We start from the raw sequence: 23,388 nt of genomic DNA, 5'->3' as shown, positions 1-23,388 counted from the left end.
AATGGCAAAACAAGAATAGATATTGTTATGTGCTTTATCTTGTCGCACTCATGAATATAATACCAACCAAGCTCATAACCATATTCAATACGGAAAGAAAGGGAACTAGTACTATCGCACGATATGAATTCATGGAAGTTGGCCAAGACAATTTATATCTACCAAGTTCAGCCTGTTGTGATTTTCGGATACAGACATTAAACTGGTCTTAATTCGTTTAAAAAACAGAGACATTTCTGTTTAGTTATTTCAAATTGAGATGATTTTCTCTTGCTTCATAGCAATCATAAGGAGTCTATCCGATTTGAATTGAGAATGGACGAGGAGGGGGCGAAAATTGTACTTCTCGGGGTAAGAATCTTTAATTTCTCGACGCCGGTGACAAGGTTTCAGCTCGAAAGAATATATCCATAAGAGCTTTTATCTCCATGGTATATCCATATGTCTGTACACGCTGTGGTTGGTACATGAAATCATGTATATAGGCCTACACATGTATGTATTGCTTCACTTTGTTGTTTTCATAAATTATTTTGTTTGACAAATTAGACCAAATCAAATTTCATTATTAATGAACAATGTTCATCGGTGCATGGGTTTTACTGGCGCGTGTTTGATGTGAGCGACAGTCACATACAGGCCTAAATCTTCTCTTCTTTTACTTTTGGGGGGGGGGGGGGGTGGGGTCGACTGCTAAAGTTTTAGTTATATATGTTTCTGTTCCTTGGCGTCTCGATACACGTCATTCCTTTGATGATCTAGGGCATTTATATGGTCGTGCCGAAGTAAATATGTAGTGTCTCATGTTTTTTTTTTTTTGCTGTAGTGGGATATGCCATGGGGTTGGATGTTGTGCTATATGCTGAAAAAAAAGGCAAAACACAACCAGTAATACAATTTTTTTCCATAAAAATAACATTACCTTGATTATTTTTTTAAATATATTTCATCCGGGGGGGGGGGGGGAGTTGGTGACTGGACAGGATACCTCAAGAGGAGAGCATTAACTCTCAATAGGAAAAATAGACCCCAAACTGGCCAAGCAACGAAAAAGTTGCCCAATCTCGAATCCTAATTATTGCCAAAATTGTCAGTGTTCTTTCCTCCAAACAGGAGTTGAACGTTGGGAAATCAAGCATCGCCGGCAGATTTCAAAGTGATCAATTTAATGAGAGATACCAAGCCACTATAGGGTAAGAAACTTGATTTATTGGGACGGTTATACATGTATACAGGGGGAGCCTGGATGACTGTCCCTTTTCAAGCAAATGAAAAAAATAGTGAAAAAGGAAGATAAAGAGTAAGAAAGAGAACAGCAAAAAAAGCATGGATAAGAAAGTTATAGGTCTGTTTATTATTCCTGTAATACGATCGTCTTGTCTCCTATCAAAATACACTGGAACCAGCGGCGTACCCAGGATTTTCCAAAAGGGGGGCAAATTGTTTGGAGGATATTTCGTCCGCGAAAAAATTTGACAAGCAAAAAAAAAAAAAAGTCTTCAACCACAAATAAAGGATTTCGTACCAGAAAAAAAAATTGACAAGCACAAAAAAAAAAGGTCTTCAACCGCAAATAAAGGACATTTCGTACCAGTAAAAAATTGACAAGCCCCCCAAAAAAGGTCTTCAAGTTCAAAAGAGGCACACGTCGGTTTTCTTTGCATATTTACATTACAAATTATTAATTTTGCTTCTCAAAAGGGGGGGGGGGACGTCCCCTGGAACAGTTGTGACTCGTCAGGGGGCAGGGGTACGTCCCCTGCATGAGTTGTCACTCGTCAGGGGGGCAGTCTTCCCCCCTGCCGCCCCCCCCCCTTAGGTACGCTAGTGACTGGAACCGCCCATGTTTATTATTTCATGTCTGACTATTTTGATAGAAACATAGCGTGAAAGTCTGAATTTTTTACATCATGATCACATGATAAGGGATTTTTGTAGGAAGTGTGAATGATAAAATATATATATAGTTGTAATGGCTTGCCAAACAAAACTTTGTCCAGCTGAGAAAAGGGAGAAAACGAATGAATGTATTGGATCAGAAGTATATAAATCAATAACTATGTTTGGTATTCTTCTCCCTCCGAAAATAAGTATAATGGCAGTCCCAAACAAATCCTTCTCTAACACTTTTTTACGGAGTAATGTTACAACAGTTGAAACTAAAATAGAACAGATCTTTGATGAAAAAAGTAAGTTCGTAGTCATTATAAAAAAAAACTTTCTTGGTTCGAGAAGGATTGTATAAAACTGCAAAAAATTGTAGAAATTAGGAGTTCAGGAAAAATCAAATCTACGCAGGGGTTTGATCGAGGCTTTACCAAAAGGGGCGGGGGTGGGGTTATTACCACACGAGGAAGTATTTTCCCTTCCAAAGATGGTGGAAGGAGGCGCGCACTTCTTTCCCTCTGCTCTGGATACACGCCAGATTATGGGTGGTTGTGTTAATTAATGCCCTGACAATGTGCAACTATATACATGTATATTATTGAATGTGAGGAAACACCGTTCGGTGAAAACATGGTTGTCGAACTCGGGGGAATGGGGGATATAAAAGGGGGAGGGTGGCCTGTGTTATCATCCCCCAATGAGTTAAGGTCGATTTATTTTAATATGATGAATGATAATTTTATGAAAAGTATTTTCATATAGCATATCAATTATTATTATTATCATTATTATTATTTTGAAAAATATTATTATTATTACTATTAGTATAATAATGATGATGATGATAATAATAATAAAGGACTCATTCATGGGTATCGACCACGGTGGGGGGAGAGATATATCTCCCAATTTCAGGTGGGGGTGGCGTGTGTTATCACCCCCAATAATTTGCGGTTGAATATTACAATATTTTCGATGAATCATATGACAAGTATGATCATGATAAGAAGAGTACATGCTGACGGATTCTAATGGTACTATTGATTATCGTATATACGCATGATGACCATCAATTTCTTTTCTCTATAAATATTGTTATTGAATGAAACCATTCCTTTCAGATATCATTAGAACAGAGAGAGAAATAGAATAATATTTAATGTTTTACACATGACCTTTCTAAAATACCTCTCCTTGCAACCTTGCATGCGCTTGGGGTGTGCCCCGTTTCTTTCACAACCCTTTTGAGTTTCACTTCATTTTTCGTTAGTATTCGTTATCCCGATTTATGATCTAAAATAAATGGAGAAATTATAAAAGAAATGAGAATTGAAATTCGAAGGAGTCTATAAAAAGGGTAATAGCCCTGAAACCCGACAAAAGTTCCTCAAAATGGCTCATTTTCTGGTCAATTAAAAAACAGTAGCTCGCGCTTGCATTGATCTCGTACATGACGTAACGGTACTTAGTCTTGTGGATATAAAGCTAACATGACTTAAACGCTGGCGTGCAGATGTGGGGGCATTGGGACATGGAAGAAAAAAAAATCCTAGATTTTTAAAAAAGTTGGGTCATTCCATGGCCGAAGCGGGGTAGGAGGAGATTGGCAGTTACCCCCCCCCCCTCCCCGAAATAATAAAAAAATTTACTTAATTTTTTTTACATGATTAACCAAAACGAGTGCACAAAATCCTTCAAATTCACTTTAGAAAGTGCAAAAGCACCCCAATGGAAAGCTTGATTGCTTCGCTTCCTTGCGTTCAAGTTTCTTCGAAAATGTTTACGCGTCTTACCCCCCCCCCCCGGAAAATTCTGCTGACGACCATGGTCACCCCCCACTATGAAGACCGATCGACACCCACGGGTGAAAATCAAATATTTCCTGCAAAAGCGCTTCCTGTTGTGTATAGTCCAACCGAAATAAATTTCATTATTACGAAAAAAGGGTTTATGACCTTTCACATTTCATCGCGCCTTACTACAATTTTTTGGGTTAATTATCTTGCTTTTTCTATAATCTTTATTATTCCAGTGCAACATTTACGACAAAACACATCACTGATGGAGACAGAGAATACACATTCTTCATATGGGACACAGCAGGAAAAGAAAGGGCAAGTACTTGCAAATTTAGTACGCCTACATACAAGTCGTAGAAGCAAAGCAGCAGCAGTAGCACTAAATTATTGCATACTATAGAAGGCATGGTATTGATATTGGTAAAAGTATTAGAACTATAATTGTTATTAGTAGTAGTCGTAGTAGCAGTAGTAGTAGTAGTAGTAGTAGTAACAAAAACTAGAAATAGTAATATTTTTATTATTTATAATTATTATGATTATTATGATTGATTATAGTTCACTCTAAAAATTCGAATGTTAAATCAACATTTGAAAGGTTGGAGGAGTGACAACCTTTTCCCAATGTTACATCCAACCTTGTATAAAGCTGAATCCAACATTTTAAGTGTTGGGTAGAACCATTTAAAGTGGTAAATGCAACATTTAGAAAATGTTGTGACTCCTCCAACATTTCAAATGTTTAGTTAACATTTCTTTTTTAGAGTGTTATTGTCATTGAAAATATAATCAATATAATTATCATCGTCATTATTATGATTACCATTGTCATTATTTTGATTAGTAGTAAAAGTAGTAGTAGTAGTAGTAGTAGTAGTAGTAGCAGCAGCAGCAATATAGTATGACCACCACTATCATGGCCATTTTTGTTATAACAGTATAACATAGATGAGTAACAATTTATTTTGTTTCCTGTCAAAATATTAATAAAAGAGTTCGAAATATTCATGAGATTACCAAAGAATATGATTACCATTATAGGCAGAATTAATGCTTAATAGATTTGTCCAGATTATTTAAAGATTAAAAAACACTTTCACACAAGAAACACATTACCAATGAACATGTAAATTGAATGACATGGTTGAGAAAGCACAAATTTGAATTTAAAAAAAAATGCTATTTAGCCTAAATAATCTGATGATTATTCTCTAATGCTGCCAGTCACTAATATCACTTGCAAAGGGGAAAGGGGCTTTCAAAACAAAAAAATGTCATAAGATTAAAATCTTTGGAATCTAAAATCCTTCTGGCCTTCGTGATATTTGATTAATTGATGTGAACACTTCACTTGATCATACTTCTGAAATATAAACACAATTAATTTTCCTTTCGAAATTTACTTCTTCTCACGTCCTTCAACAAACGGGCAATGGCATTACAGTCTATTTTGCTTGTAAATTCATTTTAAGTCTTAGTTATCTACCCTCATATTATTATGATGGTTATAATAATTTATAATCGTTTTCTTTTTTTCAGTTCAGAGCACTTGCTCCTCTCTACTACAGAGGAGCCTCGGCAGCCATCTTAGTTTATGATATTACGAGTAAGGTGGGTCATAAATATGTCTTCTTCTTCTTTCACATTAGGCCTATATCTATCCTTGAAAATAAAATAACACTCATCTAAAAATAAACGAGCAATCATCCATTATTCTTTCGTACACATTCATGTAATCACCTGAAAACTAAATTTAGAAAGTTTAATATGTCTCGATTTTCTTTTCATATTATTCGAAAGTGAACGAATCTTATCCAACAATATGGGACAATCTTTGTCAACTTAGTTTATAGTATGGTGATCGATGATGATGATGTGAAAGCTAATGACTGATGACGATCATGGTGGGGGCGTCGTGGTCGGGGTAGTGATCTAATGGTTATGACTCTCATCTTTCAATCTGAGGGACGTGGATTCGATTCCAAGCCATGGTGTGTTTTCCTTCAGCAAGAGATTTACCCGCATTGTGCTGCACTCGATCGACCCAGGTTAGGTGAATGGTACACGGTTGGAAAAAATTCCTCGAATGCTCGAGCGTCCGGTCAAAGTAGCCGTACTAAAGCCGGGATGGTATACATTATCATGTTAAACAGCTGGCAGAACAGTTTTTGGAACTGAAGTGGCTACCCTGGGTAAAATATGATGTTATTATTATTATTAACATAGCGAACAAGCTAACATTTTGACCCATTTAATAATACAAAAATATAATTTTGGGGGTAGATTTTGGCATAGTATTAAAACAATTATCACATGTCACCCTTTCCTTTATTTTTCTTTCCTTCTCTCTCTCTCTCTCATTCTTCGAGGAGCAGTCTGTTGTATATCATAATTTATTGTAGAAAGTGTCATTGTCATCGTCGTCGTCATACCATCATCACCACATTACCATTATAAAATACAATAGGCCTATAATATAAATGATAGGCCATCATTGTCATGGCTATTGGGGCTATTCAAGTATAATTATGTAAGCCACTGACGTACAGATGGAGGTGAGGGGGGGGAGGCTTTGGCCCACAATTTTTACGACCAAGACAAAAAAGAGAGAGGGAGAGGGAGAGGGAGAGGGAGAGGGAGAGGGAGAGGGAGAGGGAGAGGGAGAGAGTGTGTGCGTGTGTGTATGTGTGGGAGCAAAATATATGAGGATTAGCGCATTCATGTTTGAGTATATTTCACTTTCTTCTTGTGTGTTTAATATTAAATTCAAGGTAAGTTCGTAGGCGAATAATTCTCATTGCCTATGGCGGGGGAGGGAGGGGGGATGGGGATGGGGAAGCTAATTCAAATTGTTATTTATTTATTTTCAACGAATATATTAACAAAAAAATATCATATGAAATTTAACAGCACTCCCCTTCCACCCTTAGAATTCGTTTGACTGCATCCCCTACTGGATTTCGGAACTAAAGAAACACGGTCCACCCGACATCATCATCGTCCTCGTCGGAAACAAGTGCGACTGCAGCGACGATGTCCGACAAATCCCGAAAAGGTTTTCGACGAGCTATGCTACCGAGAAAGGAGTTTTTTTCTTCGAAACCAGTGCAAAAACCGGGGAAAATGTGGAGGAAATACTCTTGGAAATCGGTAGGCACTATGCGTAGCTATAGTATGATAAATTGTTTTATTTTTATAATTCATGTAAAAATATGTAGGCCTATGTGAAAACACCAGAGAAGTGTTGAAACAGGACTAGAGTCTTGCAGCTTACACCAAAAGGGGCATAACAAAATAAATATTTGAGGGACCAGATCAGACATGGCGTATGGGACAACATTCTAAAATGCTGCGAAAGAGCGAAACGTGTGATATAAATGTTAACCTTTTCAATTCAAAGATCTGAATTTTTAATAGATTTTGACATAAAATTCAGAAAATAATATCACTTCCACCTCATTTCCTTTTCTTTTTTTATCCCTATTTTCTTGGTCGTTAAAATTTTTGGGAAGTCCATACTCTCAAGTATGTCAGTGAACACCAACTACATTCAACGATCATTGTCATTGGTTACATAGCTTGTGTTATTTCAAACTTCCGTGGTGTTTTCATCGTGTAGATACAGGACTGATATTATTTTTGCGCAGTGTGAAATTGATTATGTGTAAGAAGCCCAGGGGGCACTTCCATTGACGAGTGGATACTATGCGCGACCACGGGGTCTCGAAAAGCACCCTAAACACGTATTTTCCATATTCTGAAAATGCCCCCCTTAACAAGTATTGGCGTGTGAAACCCTACCCTTAACAAGTATTGGAAACAAAACGATATACTATTGGCAAGTATTCCCTGAATTGAACCCCTAAACAGGTACAGCGATATTTCAATTGCTATGTCACGGAAGTCGTTCGTCGGTTTTACCTTTTATTACCTATTGGGTTTAATACATGTAGTACAGCCCCACCTCCCACACCTCACGCAAATATCGTACTCTAAACACGTAGTGTTGACTCTTGGGGAAAAAAGTACATCCTTTATAAAACTTTATACAAAATTTAGTCTTAATTTTCTATACCCTCGCAAATTTGACCCTAAACACGTAGCTTTCCTAGCGAAAATAGATACCTTTTTTCATTATTTTAGTGTTTTGACACCCTTATTACGTTACGTACGTAACGTGTCCTATCTTGAAAAAGACATCCTTTTTATGTGTTTTTTGGGCCGTGCATGGTATCCACTCGTCAATGTAAGTCCAGCCCTCGGGGGGTAAGAAGGGACCCGTCGAGGGGTGGAGAAAGAAATTGTTCAATACTTAGGCAAACATAACAAGGGCGAAGTGGCTGAATCTATCGGATTTAATAAATTCAATTGAACGACCTGCACTTTCTCACATTCTGGGATGAGGTTTTTGGAAATAAACCTCATGAAACAAAAAAACACTGCTTAAATGAGGGGCATTTGGGGTTTTTTTTCTCATAATTATGTAGGTAGAATCAATCCGAGGCCATTCCGTCGCTAATGGGAAATAAACGTTGATAACAGAACGATTTGTGTGAAAGGGGAAATGGGAAAGGTAGGCAGAAATTTGTCAATTCGGAAAATTAAGTTATGGCCGTTAAAAAAAAAATCACAATACAAATCTCATTATTGACAAGTTCTGGGGAAAAGCTTTCCGAAACATTCTTGTTTTTTTTTTACTTTTTAACTTAATTCAATTTGATTTATTCATTTATATATTTAATTATTTATTTTCTTATTTATCTATTCATTTTATTCATCTATCTATTTATTCAATTTGTTTACTTATTTATCTATTCATTTATTTATTTATTGTTTATTATTATTTTTTTTTTGGGGGGGGGGGGGGTGTTCAAGTGCCTCCGACCCCAAGGAGCTTTATAACCCTTATTTCAATTACCGAGGCAAAGGCCTGTAAATCTTTATCTCTCTTTCCACATTTACAGGTCGACGGCTGCCAGATAACCTGGTCTATATTAAAACAGAGACTACTAGTTTATTCTGGAGCTCAAGATCAAAATCAAGAAGGGCTGATCAGCTACCACAGTCAAGCTGCTGTCTCTGCTCGTGTTTCGTCTAAACCATGAATTGGAAATAATATTGGACATCTGCCGTTTTTTTATTCAGTGCGTCAACCATAATAAGAATGCGTTTGTGACTGCATATTTTGTGAGATTTCAAAACTTCATTATACAAAGGGGGCGGAAGATTTATATGTTTGAATCAATTTATAAATTGATTAATCTTGTCAAAAAATAGGGCCTAAATTCAAACCTTTTAAATGACAAGGAACTTTTTTTTACAAAAAAACTTTTTGTTTTAATAGAATTTCTTTAAATGCCCATATAATCAGAATGTATATCTATTCAAGCTTGAGTGCTTTGTTTTTGGTGTGTATAGGAAGTCATGAGTAGGAAAATGTCAGTAACATAGTGAGCAAAATAAATAAATGAAATAAAATAAATGAATGAATGAATAAATAATGACGGGCATAATGTGGCGTATAGGGCAAAAAGTCCTAGAATTCGCGAGCGAGTGAAAATTATGAAAACAAATTAATGAAAAATTAATTTTGTGATAAACTCTGGCATCTTATTTTTTAAAATATCATTTTCATCATTGTCATTTCATTTATTTTCTTCTTTAATTTTATCCCTCTTTTGGTTCAGTGCCCCCCCCCCCCCAGCTCAGTGGTGTCGTGAGCCAACAATTTTGAGTGGCGAACGTGGCGTATATGGGACAAAATTGCAACCCAAATATCGCGAGTACGAAAATTCTTGACAGAATATTCGGAAGAAAATATCATATTTAACCTTTTCCTTTAATTTTCATTCCTTTCCTGCTTTTTTATACGCCCGTCTTACGGGACGTATTATGGTCCGTCCGTCCGTTCGTCTGTCCGCGGCCCGTCGATAACTTTTCCTTGTAAACGCGATAACTTCAGTTTAACTTTACCTAACCTCATATAATTTGGTGTGTATGATACTAGCATGGATCCCAGGAAGCCTATCGATTTTGAGGTCAAAAAGTTAAGGTCAAAATCACACTGACATGTTTTCATCTTACCGTTCTGCAGCATATGGAAAACTAGCGGACAGAAGGTCCTCGCTGCACGCGCGCACCCTTATAAACACGCAGAATTCCCTTGCATTATACCCTTTTTTCACAAACAAATGTGTATCAAGGACAAGCGTTGATTCAGATAGAATTTCCGCCCCCCTGAAATGAATGGTAACAACTTCTTCTATCAGATGACCATAATTTTTTTTACATTCAATTGGTGGGAAATATGGCACTTTATTACATTAAAATCACTAGAAACCATCCATAGTCAGGAATATGTATTGGGATAATGGGTTTGGGGGACATTTTTATAGTACCCGGGTGGATTATTTCCGTCGTCACATCGGTGGGTGGTGGTATCATGAATTTCCGCCCAGATTATAATAAAGGGCACATTGTAAGGCAAATACTCATGAAAGAACCATGGAGATTGGTTAATAAGGAAATAGGGCACTTTTATCATCAAATCAGAGGAGATTTTCTTTGTGATAGTGATGTCCGAAGAGCAAACCTACACTCGTGACGGGTCCATTATGTATACGAGGGGTGCATCCTAGCTTACCACTGCATAGCTAAGTCTGAAAATTAAGTTTTGCTTATTTCTTTCATTGTATAATGATGTTTTAATGTTCAAAGAACGATAATTCATGAAAATTGACTCAAAACATTGCGAATCAACGCTGAAACATTATCTGTGTATACATTTTATCCCTCTGTAATGCTATTTCCCCCACAAAGCCGCAATGGAACATTCCGCACCACTAGTCATACGATGATCGCGAGGTCTGCAAACGTCGTCTGCTATGTTTTTACATGTCCGGTACACTGCATACAAGTTTTCGATATGCCTTGTAAGCGCGATAACTTCAGTTTAATAACCTGGGCTCTAAGACCCCTGTTACATCTGAAAGTTTCCTACCCGAGACCCGACCGAGTCCACTTGCAACCTTGACTGGATTATTGGTGGATTAGCTTCATGAACGGACCGAGTCCGAAATGTGGTCTGTTTACATTACAGCGTTCATTCCCTCCCCTCTCGTTACGGTTTCGAGCGGTATCCAATGGCTGACACCAAAGGGCGCTCTCGATCTAGGCTCTAAATAATTTGCGCGCGCTAATTGAAGCTGTTTACATTTCGTTATTCTGGAAGAATGCTGATGATCCCAGCAGTCGTTGAAGGTTATGATCGACTTGAAAAGGATATGTTTAAAACGCTTCCTTCTTTCCACTCAAATCAAAGACTTTATCAATCACAATTCACATGTCGCATGCCGCAAAACATTCGAAGAACGATGGGGCTGGGGAGGGGATAGCGCGCGCTATGACGTAATTTGACAGCTGGCGAACGGACCGAGATAGGTTCGAAAGCTTGTGTGCGTTTACATCTACGAATCGGTGGACCGGGGCCGGCCCGATAGTACCTACCCGAGACTACCTCTGGATGTGGTCTCGGGTAGGTTCGCTAAAAGGTGGCCCGAGGTAGGTTTGGGATGTTTACATCTGATTTCTTTCCGACCCGAGGTAGGCCCCGGGCCGGCCCGAGGTAGGGAATCTCTCAGATGTAACAGGGGTCTTAGTGTGCATGAGACTAGCATGGATCCCAAGAAACATATTGATTGTAAGGTCAAAAAGGTTAAAGGTCAAGGTCACACTGACATTTTTTCTTCTTACCCTTCTGAAGTCTTTATAAACGCGATAACTTCAGTTTAACTTAGGCCTAGGCTCATATAATTTGGTGTGTATGATACTTGCATGGATCCCAGGTGAAGCCTATTGCTTTGGGTTCAAAAGGTCAAGGTCACAATGACATGTTTTCATCTTACTCTTCTGCAGTCCTTGTAATCGTGATAACTTCAGTTTAACTCAACCTAGGCTCATATAATTTGGTGTGTATGATACTGGCATAAATCCAAGGAAGCCTATTGATTTTGAGGTCAAAAATTTAAAGGTCAAGGTCATGAGCCACGTTATGAAAAAAATATTTAAATTTGCTTTGAGCATCTTAGTTTGACTTTTTGTTGTTGTTGTTTTTTTCCGAGGGTGATAATAACTTCTGTATAATACTCATAAAATTCCATGGATAGATTGACGTGTAATTTAGCCATGTTCATGAAAGTGACTCTTCATATGATGGTAAATTACACGAAATAGCTACTACACAATGTTACAGTGGAGGTACACGATATACATGTATGTAATGGGAACAGACTCGATCTGTACCGACGTGTAAAAATAAAGCCATTCAAATTGTTGAATATGGCAGATCATTTCATTTTTGCCAATGGAAACTATGTATGCATTAAACTTCGTAAACCAATGAAGATTCAAGATTCTTAATTTCATGTCTATGAATGCAGGCATACAAAGAAATGAAAGAAATGTATAGCTTCGATTTTATTTCAAAAGATGAAAGAATACAATCGGTTTCATAACAATAGAAGACTATGCATACCTCTACAAATTCATAATTCTTTACTAATTGTGTCTGCATGCTGATACGCCCTATTAATGCTTTGTGACTTTGCAATAGTTTGATAATAGTAAAAGTTTAAAAAATATATGGTTTTTATCCTTCTTCAAGTACTGTTTGTATCCAGATTTTTTTTCTGTCAGGCAAATAAATTTGGCATGAGCCTGTGTCCACGAAGTCTGGTAATCCCTACTAATAAATACTGAACAGTGGTGTACCTGGAAAAAAATTATTATCAGGAGCGGGCAAAACTTTTCTGACAATAACAAACTCTTACAAGTTCGTCAAAATTCCGTCAGGGACACTTTCCACTTCCCTTTCTTTTCAGATGCGCCAGTGGTGCTGAATTTGTATTCAATAATGAAGTTTAAGTCTAATTCCCTGTCCTGAATAGGGCCCTGGGAACGATTGTTTTCCAGGGGGTGCTGATGAAAATTTGACAAGCAAAAAAAGTTTTACTTACAAATTAAGGTCATTTTGGTCCCGATAAATTTGACAAACACAAAGAAGGGTTTTTTAAAATACAAAATGTAGGTAATTTCTCCTTTTTGTCACACCTACCAGAATTTACCACACTTTATTATTCATTATGCAAATTTTTTCTTTCTATATCTTTTCATCTTCAATGACGTTGTCATGGATGGTGATGGTGATGCAACAATACCATCACCAGATTTGGTTTGTTTTTCCATCCGCTTCGGAACACCTACTTGGAGAGTATCTTATGCTGCAAGATGGCTAAAATTATGCCGTCGACAGAGGACGCCCCAGCGTTTTGTTGCTTTTACTGAAATGGTATTAAAGGAGAATGAAACCCTAAAAACCAGCTGAATCCATATCAAAGAGAAAAATCAAAGAAACATATTGTTGAAAGTTTGAGGAAGATTGAATGAATAATAAGAAAGTTATGAGCATTTGAATATTGAGATCACTAATGCCATGTAGATCCTCCATTGGCAATGCGACCAAGATCTGTGATGTCACACACGTACAACTCCCTCATTACTTTAGTACTTATTTCACTTATATTCTCACTTTTATAGAGTCTATCACAAGGTGAGGTGTTCTCTTTATGAGAGGACAAATACAGAGGTTTCACAACATTATATCATTGATGAATCGTTTGTCATATGATTAGAATGAGCAAAAAGAGATGTTTTGGGGTATATTTTCAGTGTCCAAAAGGGGAGAGTTGTTCATCTGTGACATCATAGATCTTGGTCGCATTGCCAATTGGAGGATCTCCATAGCATCAGTGATCTCGACATTCAAATGCTCATAACTCTTCTATTGCTAGTTCTATTTTACTCAAACTTTTGTTGATCTTATTCTTTGATTTTTCTGCTTTCGCAAAAGCTAACTCGCTCCAAGAGTTTCATTCTCCTTTAATGTTATCAGTGGTCTGTCTGTATTTTCAGATCAGTGGTTGGAAGCATGCATGTATTATAATAGTCGACGCATAATTGATTGACAGCTACAAGTCATTATTATTATCTCAATTAATTGAACACATATTTTCATAGATAGCCAGGTAAGAAGAAAATACTTTTCTGTAAGCAAATTAAGTCCACAGAAGTTGAATTTATAGCTTAGCTAATTTAGTAAACTGTGACCTAGCTGTAAGCCGACAGGCCGTGAAAAAAAGTATGTGACATTAAATGCTTTATGAATATAGATATTTTGTTCCTTGATAACCAAAAGCACTGATCGAGGTTGCTATCAGCAATGACAAAAGGAAACAGTATTTGGATCTGCGGGGGGGGGGGGGGGTAATATAATATCACATTGAAGTTATTAGTTGCAAAGCGATATCAATATGTATTAAAAAAAAATTCATTGATTGAATAATAAACTTTTATTGACTATGTTATTCTAAAACTTCTAAATGCATTCATTTACACTTTTCAGTCATTCATTTCCTTACTTGCTGTCCAATATTTCATTTACTCTTTTTATATACATTGTTGGATGAATATATACTATCAACATAATCAACCTATATTATGCATCAATCATGTTGGACTCAAATGTTGATTATTATAATCTTCCCACCAACTTTGAATACTTGCATCGCATAATAATCTTGAATAAAAATTATTTTGAATGGTTTTCTTAACTCCTAAGTCTGCAGTGTACATAATACGCCTATAAGGTATCCGTGTGACATTATGTGCAAGACAGTTATTATAAAGGAATTAAGATTCATGTATCTTTTGTTGCATCTTAAAAAATGGATAATGAAAAGTATAAGTCCAAATTCATAGCTAAAATTTTTGCTGACAAAATTATGCAAATGTTTTTCCTTGTTTGTTACATTTTAATTATCATAATGGGGAATGATTATCATGATCAACAAAATGATCTTAGAAACTTTGACCTTGATAAGTTACTCTCTATATAGGCATATTTGCATTTAGGCCTATAGGAAATTATCCATAGTTTCACGGTTATAGGATTCAGTCTAAATATTTGCAATTAGAGATCCATTTACAATTTTATAAATCCAATCGTGATCATAAAAGAGCCGCCAATGGGCCGGGTTTTTTTTATACATAAGACAAAAATGGCGCCCGCATTATGACATGGGGTTAAAGGGCTATAATGGCTACTTATTGGCTGTTCACATAATAGTTTAATAGATGAAAAGGGCACTTTTAATAGATGTTTAAAAACTTCATTTTCGTGATGGAGGGTTGAGGGAAAGGGTAATGTGCCATTGCCTATAATTTTAAATGTCATGCTGTGTATATTAATTTATTTCAAGGCTAAAAATTTTGTAATTCAGCTAAACGTCGGAATTGTTTATTTCAATGATTTTTTTATTTAATTAACTCAGAGGAAATATATATTTTTATACATTCATAGGGTCGCCGGTAACTGGAAAAAAGGGAAAAATAGCAGCACTCAGAAAAAACACGAATTTCACGAATTTTTACGGAAAACACTAATTTCCAAGCCAAAAATTTGAATTACGAAATATACATTGAAAAAGGGAAAAAAAATCTTTGAAGTCTGCATGCCACTAAATCTGGGTCGCAGTGATATGCCGAGTTTTATGTGCATGGAAAATCTTTACGTTTTTCTAACATTGTCTCAATTGACAATTAGTTTTTTTTTATTTGAACAATCACTGAAGAATATAAAATGTAAAAACCAAAGAATACGGAATTGGAATTATTAATAAAAAACGGAAAACTGAGGTCTCTATATGCGGTCATTAACTTTATTTCATTTTCCTGAGAAATAAAAATGAAAGGGGCAGGCTTGTTATGTTTAGAAATTTAGTCAAAATTGATTTGGATGAAATGAAACGGGTCACAATTTCTGTGTTCTATTACCATGATTACTAGTAGTATAAGGCACACATGCAGTAGTTGGTTCCTATCGTGGTAACCTCCAGTCACTGAAATCTGAGTCATATCAAAGCGCATAGACTAGGCCTACTTTTTTGCAAAAATGTCATCTTTTGATAAAATGGGGGAGATTTCAATCACTAAGTTAAATAAATTGCGAAAATGTTTTATAGAAATTGCTCACGCCTCCACTTATTTGATTTATTCGAAATGAAACATTGAATATATTATAACTCTTGTCCTGTGCTGAGTATTAACCAATTGACCTTTGTATTGCGGTTATTAGAGATGGGGGAAATATCCCCCAGAATGATTTTTTTTTTACTGTATAGGTCCTTTAGATTTTCACTCAATACCTAACAAGGGCCTGGCCGGGGCAAAACGCAAAACGATTCTGTTCCAAATTCTATTTCACACGTTTTCTCTGCATGAAAATTGCCATATTGACAAAAGATAGATATCTTGAGACCGATACACAAGATAAATTGCAGGATGCAGTAATCACTAAACGTTTAGATCCCTGTTTTAAATGTCTGGAAAGCTCTTTACTACCCCTCCCCCTTTCCAAAAAAGTCCCCTCCTTTTTTTTTTTTGGGGGGGGGGGGCTCTAATCAATGCTTGATTGGCAACTCTAAATTTAGACTTAAAAACCAGTGGAACTTGAAAGACACATTTCCGCTCTTCAAACGCAGCGCTGCATGCCTGGTTCAAAACGTTATTGCAGTCCCGGGATACCGTATATATATAATAGAAGCATATAACTCCTGGATCCGCAGTCTACAGTACACAATCGCGAGCTAGCTATGGAGCCTGAACACCGGATGATTCCGCTCTTGAAATGATTGTATTTTACCGCTTATTTTGGATAATGTAAACATTAATTACGATGGCGATGAGAGAAATAAAGTTGTGTCTCCTCGGAGTAAGTATCTGATTGATTATTCATTGATAATTTTCTCTTGTAAACGAAACACTAAACAAATCCTTTTGCCGAGTTGGGAGCGAAGTCACCCGAGTCATCACCGGCGGCGAGACGACTGAGTTCGCCAGTATGAGTATCGGGCAAGCTTTTTTACGGAAGAAGGACAAGGAGGCGTTTGTCCACTGTCACAGTACCGGTAGTATTAGGGGAGTTTCCCTAGTCTTGAGGACTCCATGATGATGTTTTTTTTTAATATTTTGACATATACTTCTTCATCATGGAGTCTTGAACCGCCAGCCATATATTATAAGAGACACATGTAAACAAAGACGGATTTCCCTAGGCTCTAGCTAGGATTAGGAAATCCATTTTTAGAGGGTGAAATCGGTTATTATAGTAGGGTCGCATTTTATTTTTTTAAATATTTATCTATGACTATGAACCTTGTCCTTGAAGGCTTGATGCGCACGCCTAATGCGTATAAAGCCTTTTTTTTTAAGGGATAAAAATTATTTCACTATAATTATAAATGGTAAAAATTAGAATATTTAGATGTTTCTTACCAGACCGATCTCCTGTCATGCCTGTAGTAGATCCCTCGATCCGTTTGTCAACAAAGCAAATACAAATACAATACAGCCTGACCCTTGAACTGCTTCGTTATGACGTACATCCGATTAGCGATGCCGTTTTGAAGAACAATTTAAATTATAGATAAAAATTAATATTAAGGCTTTTAGAGAGTAAAAATCATTTACTAACGTATGCTTACTCTCGACGAAGCCAGGGATTTGAATGCATCTACACGTACCGCCAACAACCCTCAAACTTTCGCCCCCGAGATTTCTACTTTCCTTCTAAAAGATCTAGCCCTAAATCATGTACATGAAATACAACTTCATTTCCGATATTTCTACGATATTGATTTTATTTTTAAACAAGAATTCATTCAAAAAACTAGAAAAATGTTATGAAAAGACGGGAAAAACTCGCCACTCACTGTGTTTACATCGCCATCTTGATTTCATTGTCTTTCGTTTGGCGACAGCACGCAAATCGCGCGATTTGCGTACTGTCGCCAAGCAAAAAAATTTGATTTGAAAAAATAAAGAGAAAAATCCAGCAAGCATACAGGTAGTGAAAATTTCCGGGGAGGGGGTAGATCTACTTGAAGAAAATAGGGGGCTCTGCCTCTGGAACTAAACTTTGGTCTTTAAATGGGGGCTCCGTAACTGCTCCAGGGTCAATGATAGCTAAAGATGCAATGCTCTGGAATGGCACAAATATATGCATGAAATTGCATTGGTCATGACATTTCTGCATGTACGATGAACCAATTTGCCACTATGCTGCGCCAAGTATAAGCGTGCACTGGAATGAGAAAAAAAAAACTATTTGAGGGTCTTTGGATGGATCAGGAAAAATAGGAATATCTTTGTCTTTCTAAATTGATGATGCTCTTGAATGGAAATTTAGATAGAAAATGGGGTTCTCGACCACGACACACATGTATCACACATTTATACTAAGTACTCTTCCCCCCCTCCTGAAAATTTATCAAAATTAATTGGATGTATAATAAGAAAGCTATGATATTTTCAAGCTTTGCTTACAAGTTATGCCTAGATCTAGGCTTAGATACAGTAGAAAATTTCACAAAACATTTAACATCCACTCACTGTTTCTTTTGTGATCTTTTATATGAAATATTCTAAATTTCCTCTCATTGTCTTATGCCCCGTTAAAAAAAGTTTAATTTTTCTCATATTATCAATAATATCATGTGGGATTACCATTGTGGTTCAGTCAATTTGGTCCTTAATGTCAAATCTGTATAAAAAGTGAAAAAACTAGGTATTAAAAAAAAAAAATGAAATAACATTTGTGAGTGAGAGATATCATTGACTCTCATTTGCATGTCACTGAGTTGTGCATATCTGTTTTATAACAAATTTAAAATGTCTTAACTTTATTATTTTACATCATATTTTGAGGAAATTTCAAGCTTTAAGTTTTTGAAATATCATCCTGAAGTATATGGACCTAGTTCATGAAACTTAGACTTAAGAGTAATCACAACTATCACTGATCATCTTGCCTGAGTTTCAGGTCACATGACAAAGGTCATTTAGGGTCAATGAACTTGAACCATATTGGGGAATCAATATCAAAATCTTAACCAAGGTTAAGTTTTTGAAATGTCATCACGACTTTGAAAGTTCTGTAGTTCATGGAACTTGGATATAGGGGTAATGGAGCATCACTAAAGATCCTGCTTGAGTTTCAGGTCATACATGTGATGTATGACCAAAGTCAAAGGTCATTTACATGTAGGGTAAACAAACTTTGGCCATGCTTGGGATACTTGTGGCATTGTCATCATAACTTTAAAAGTTTATGGATCTATTTTATGAAACTTAGACATTATAAGAGCAACCATGTATCCCTGAACATCCTGTGAGCATTTCAGGTCACATGACCAAGGTCAAAGGCAGGGTGCTACATAACTTTATAGAAGCACTTGCCCAGTCAGGCAAGTAAATTATTCAAATAGTTGGAATGCACTTGCCCCAAAATCTATTTCACTTGCCCGAAAAAATCCTTTAAAAAAGTTTTACCTCTTCAAAAGAAAGTTTTGTGGTTTTATAAACCATTGACCTTTTCTCTCTTTTGACATGAACTGATCTACAATGTACCTGCCATGACCAAAATTAGGGTCAATATCATATATCGACCCTAATTTTGGTCATTCTACTTTGAGAATTTGCTTGCCCAATCGGGCAAGTAGTTTTGGTCTTTACTCAGGGCGCGACAAACCCGCTTGCCCGGGGCAAGTGAAAATGACGTGCGGGCAAGCATTTCTCAAAGTCAATTGCCCGATCGGGCAAGTGGTCGTTTTGAAAATGAACAAGATAAATTGACAGTAAAGTTTAATAATTTTTTGATAAATTGCAATTATCGGCCAATTATCTCTCATACAATGTCATACCAGTCAAAAAACAGTGGAAACATGTCAAATCAGCGCCAATTTACCAACAAAAGGCGACAATTTATCGCCAGCCGTCCCGTTCGATGGAGGCTGCCATCTTACTTTCTAAACTACAATGTGCGCATGCGCTACAAATCGACGAAGGAGCTAGCTGGGGAAACCCCTCTCTCGCCCTCTGAGCGCATGTACGGACGTACACGAGCGATCGCGATCGAGCCAGCCGAGTCTCAAGCTAGATCGCGCTGAATGCATGCAAGCTTCGGACTGACTCGGCCAGGACCAGACGTCCCGTATTTTATTCATTTCTAAAACATTTTAGTTTTTATTGTCTCGCCTGCATAGCAGAGCGAGACTATAGGCGCCGCTTTTCCGACGGCGACGGCGGCGGCGGCGTCAACATCAAATCTTAACCTAAGGTTAAGTTTTTGAAATGACATCATAACTTAGAAAGTCTATGGACCTAGTTCATGAAACTTGGACATAAGGTTAATCAAGTATTACTGAACATCCTGCCTGAGTTTCAGGTCACATGACCAAGGTCAAAGGTCATTTAGGGTCAATGAACTTTGACCATGTTGGGAGAATTATTTTCAAAATCTTAACCGAAGGTTATGTTTTAGAAATGACATCATAACTTAGAAAGTATATGGACCTAGTTCATGAAACTTGGGCATAAGGTTAATCAAATGTAAGTGAACATCCTGCTCGAGTTTCAGGTCACGTGACCAATGTCAAAGGTCATTTAGGGTCAATGAACTTTGGTCAAGTTGGGGGTAATTGTTGAATTATTATCATAACTTTGAAAATTTATGGATCTAGTTCATGAAACTTGGACATAAGGTTAATCCAGTATTAGTGAACATCCTGCCTGAGTTTCAGGTCACATGACCAAGGTCAAAGGTCATTAAGGGTCAATGAACTTTGGCCAAGTTGGGGGTATTTGTTGAATTACCATCATAACTTTGAAAATTTATAGATCTAGTTCATGAAACTTGGACATTAGGTTAATTTAGCCCCACTGAATATCCTGTGCGAGTTTCAGGTCACATGACCATGGTCAATGGTAATTTAAGGTCAATGAACTTTGGCCGTGTTGGGGTATTTGTTAAATTACCATCCTAACTCTGAAAGTTTACGGATCTAGTTCGTAAACTTGGACATAAGAGTGATCAAGAATCACTGAACATCCTGTACGAGTTTCAGGTCACATGACCGTGGTCAAAGGTCATTAAAGGTCAATGAACTTTGGCCGTGTTGGGGGTATTTGTTGAATTACCATCGTAACTCTGAAAGTTTATGGATCTAGTTCATAAAACTTGGGATATAAGAGTAATCAAGTATCACTGAACATCCCCTGTGATTTTCAGGTCACAAAACCAAGGTCAAAGGTCAGTTAAGGTCAATAAACTTAGGCCATGTTAGGGTAATTGTTGAATTGCCATCATAACTTTGAAAGTTTATAGATAGAGTGAATGAAATGTGGACATGGGTGTAGTTGACAAGTCTTAAGTCACCGTTCAAATGTCATTTATGGTCAATGAACGTGGTATTATGTCATTATATGAATGGTGTTTTTGTGGATGATTATTTTAAAGTAGTTTTCAAAGTTAGCACTGCTGCGATATTAAAATCGCGTAATGCAGGCGAGACTGCCAGAGGCGTTCCACTTGTTTTATTTTAAAAATATATAAAAGAAACACCAAATATCATTAGGATTTTTGTTATATGATTGGATTGTTTTTATTTGCTTGAAGTTTGAACTTTTTCCTCTCTCTTTCTTTTCTATCCTTCTATCTTTCCTTCTTGCCCTTTTTTGTTACATATCTATTTTTATTTCCTGATCCTTTCTCTCTCTCTCTCTGTTCATTTTCTTTCTTTCCTTCTTTCTCTTACTTGCCTTCTTTATTACATTTCTTTTTTTTTATTTCCTTCATTCCTTCTCCCTTCCACTCGTTTTTATTTTCGTTCTATCTCTCCTTCCATTATTTTCTTTTTTTTTTCATTCTGGCCTCCCTTCATTCTTTCCTCCCTCTCTTTCCTCCTTTCTTTCTTTCATTATTTATTTCATTTTGCCCTTATTCTTTTCCCTTCCTTCCTTCTTGTTTTCTTTCTTTCCAAGAATGAAGGAAAATTTTCTTTCCTCCTCCTTTTTTCTTACTTTCTTTTTGTCTTTCTCTTTGTTCTGACTTTCACACATTTATTCATCTTCCCTTTTCTTTTTTTTCTTTCTATATTCAATTCAAAGAATGACAGAAACCTTTTTATCTATTTTTATTCCCTCATCCTTTTTTTATTAGAACTTATATTTTTATTATTTCCTTCATTTTCCCCTTCATTTTTTCTTTCTTTCTTCTCAATTCATCTCTTTTCTTTCTCTCCTTCATTCTTTCGTTCACCCTCCCTTCCAATTCTGTACTTTTTTCACAAGTCTAACACTGTGTAGCCTTCTTTCTTGATCTTTTTTTTTGTCGATTGTCCCGTATTTCATTTTGTGAAATCTGGTCACCCTGGCCAGGACTCGGCTTCAACTTCAAACCAAATAAACAATGAGTCGTCAGACTAAAATAGGCGACTTTTGTCGTCATGATCGGCGGCCAGAACAACTTGAACAAGAGTCAAGAAAAAGAAATGCCAAGGGCAGTGCCAGTAAATCAAGTTCAGCCAGGACAGAAAAGAATAATTCTCGCTACCCCAAATAGCGATTTCGCCGAGATCCGGGAAAATCCCTGTAACGTGCATTGCATTATGGGATAGCTTTTTCGGTATTACAACTTCCTGTTCGGAAGTCCAACGCACTGTTTTGCCATTTAGATCAACAGTGCCGTCATGCACAACAACACAACGTAGCTTTCGCTCGGAAAGTTCGTGATCACAACCCTCTCTTTCACTAACAGTTTTACAGCCTTTTCTGCTAAAGTCACTAATTCTGCCTGACGCTTTCCATTGCACGGTATTCATCTGTCAGTTAAGATTTTTTAAAGTTCCGAAACTGATTTTTATCCATTTTGTGGTCGACGAAAAATTGAACGAAATGAATGCTGAATATATTTAGTGTCTAGTTGAATACGATCGTGATGTCAGGCCGGTCGCTAAATGCAAAATTTTAAGATCTTCATTATTTGTTTGATTTTTTTATAACTAAATAAAAACATGAATAAAAATTATTCTCACGTGAAATATATTTTTTATTTTTATTTATAATTCAAATGGAATAAAAACTGACCAAATGTAATAAAAAGTATTATACATACATCAGCGTACATATTACGCTGATTGGCATCGATTTCAGCGCGGTGGAAAACTCAGTATCGCGAACCTCGCGCGAGCATGACTCTAAACCACTGAACTGAAAGTTCAGTGCTCTAAACCGGAAGTGGTGATGACGACCCGACGGAGTGAAAATTATCTCGTCTCGCGCATTATGAGATTTTTGTTCCTATTTGGGGTAGCGAGAATTAAGAGCAAAAGAATTTTTGAAAAAAAATCGGGCAAGCAGTTTTTCTATCGGGCAAGCAAATTTTTTTATCACTTGCCCGACAGGGCAAGTGATTAATTTTTTTTTGTAGAGGCCTGCTTTACTTCAAAACACTTGCCTGGCTCTAACTTTTACTTGCCCCGGGCAATCGGGCAAGTGCTTATGTAGCACCCTCATCAAAGGCCATTTAAGGTCAATGAACTTTGGCAGTGTTGGGGACTTGGGGATATTTGTTGAATTGGTATCATAACTTAGAAAGTTTATGGATCTAGTTCATGAAACATAGATATAATGGTAATTTATAAATGATTGTTTTGCAAAAGTCTTGAGTCACATCATAAAGGTCAAAGGTCATTTTGGGTCAATGGACATCGTATTTTGTTATCATGTGAACGTTTTCTTTTGTGCATTA

At 36.7% G+C, this 23,388-nt stretch overlaps 1 protein-coding gene across 1 annotated transcript; it reads left to right on the top strand.

Moving 5' to 3' along the window:
- Positions 1–158: 158 nt before the first annotated feature.
- On the top strand, positions 159–9,142 carry LOC129269614 (ras-related protein Rab-22A-like). The gene is made up of 6 exons (XM_054907127.2): positions 159–351; positions 1,114–1,193; positions 3,920–4,001; positions 5,226–5,297; positions 6,617–6,836; positions 8,651–9,142. The coding sequence occupies exons 1-6, from the start codon at positions 316–318 to the stop codon at positions 8,782–8,784; spliced, it is 624 nt and encodes a 207-aa protein (XP_054763102.2). The 5' UTR covers positions 159–315; the 3' UTR covers positions 8,785–9,142.
- Positions 9,143–23,388: the final 14,246 nt, after the last annotated feature.

This window comes from Lytechinus pictus, chromosome 2 (genome assembly GCF_037042905.1).
Source record: "Lytechinus pictus isolate F3 Inbred chromosome 2, Lp3.0, whole genome shotgun sequence".
In the NCBI taxonomy this organism is placed as follows: Eukaryota; Metazoa; Echinodermata; class Echinoidea; order Temnopleuroida; family Toxopneustidae; genus Lytechinus; species Lytechinus pictus.
This window is presented reverse-complemented; position numbering and strand designations above follow the sequence as displayed.

Coding starts and splice junctions, on each gene's coding strand:
- LOC129269614 (XM_054907127.2), top strand. CDS start 316: ATGGACGAGGAGGGGGCGAAAATTGTACTTCTCGGG. Junction 352..1,113: donor CGAAAATTGTACTTCTCGGG/GTAAGAATCTTT, acceptor TCCTCCAAACAG/GAGTTGAACGTTGGGAAATC. Junction 5,298..6,616: donor TTTATGATATTACGAGTAAG/GTGGGTCATAAA, acceptor TTCCACCCTTAG/AATTCGTTTGACTGCATCCC.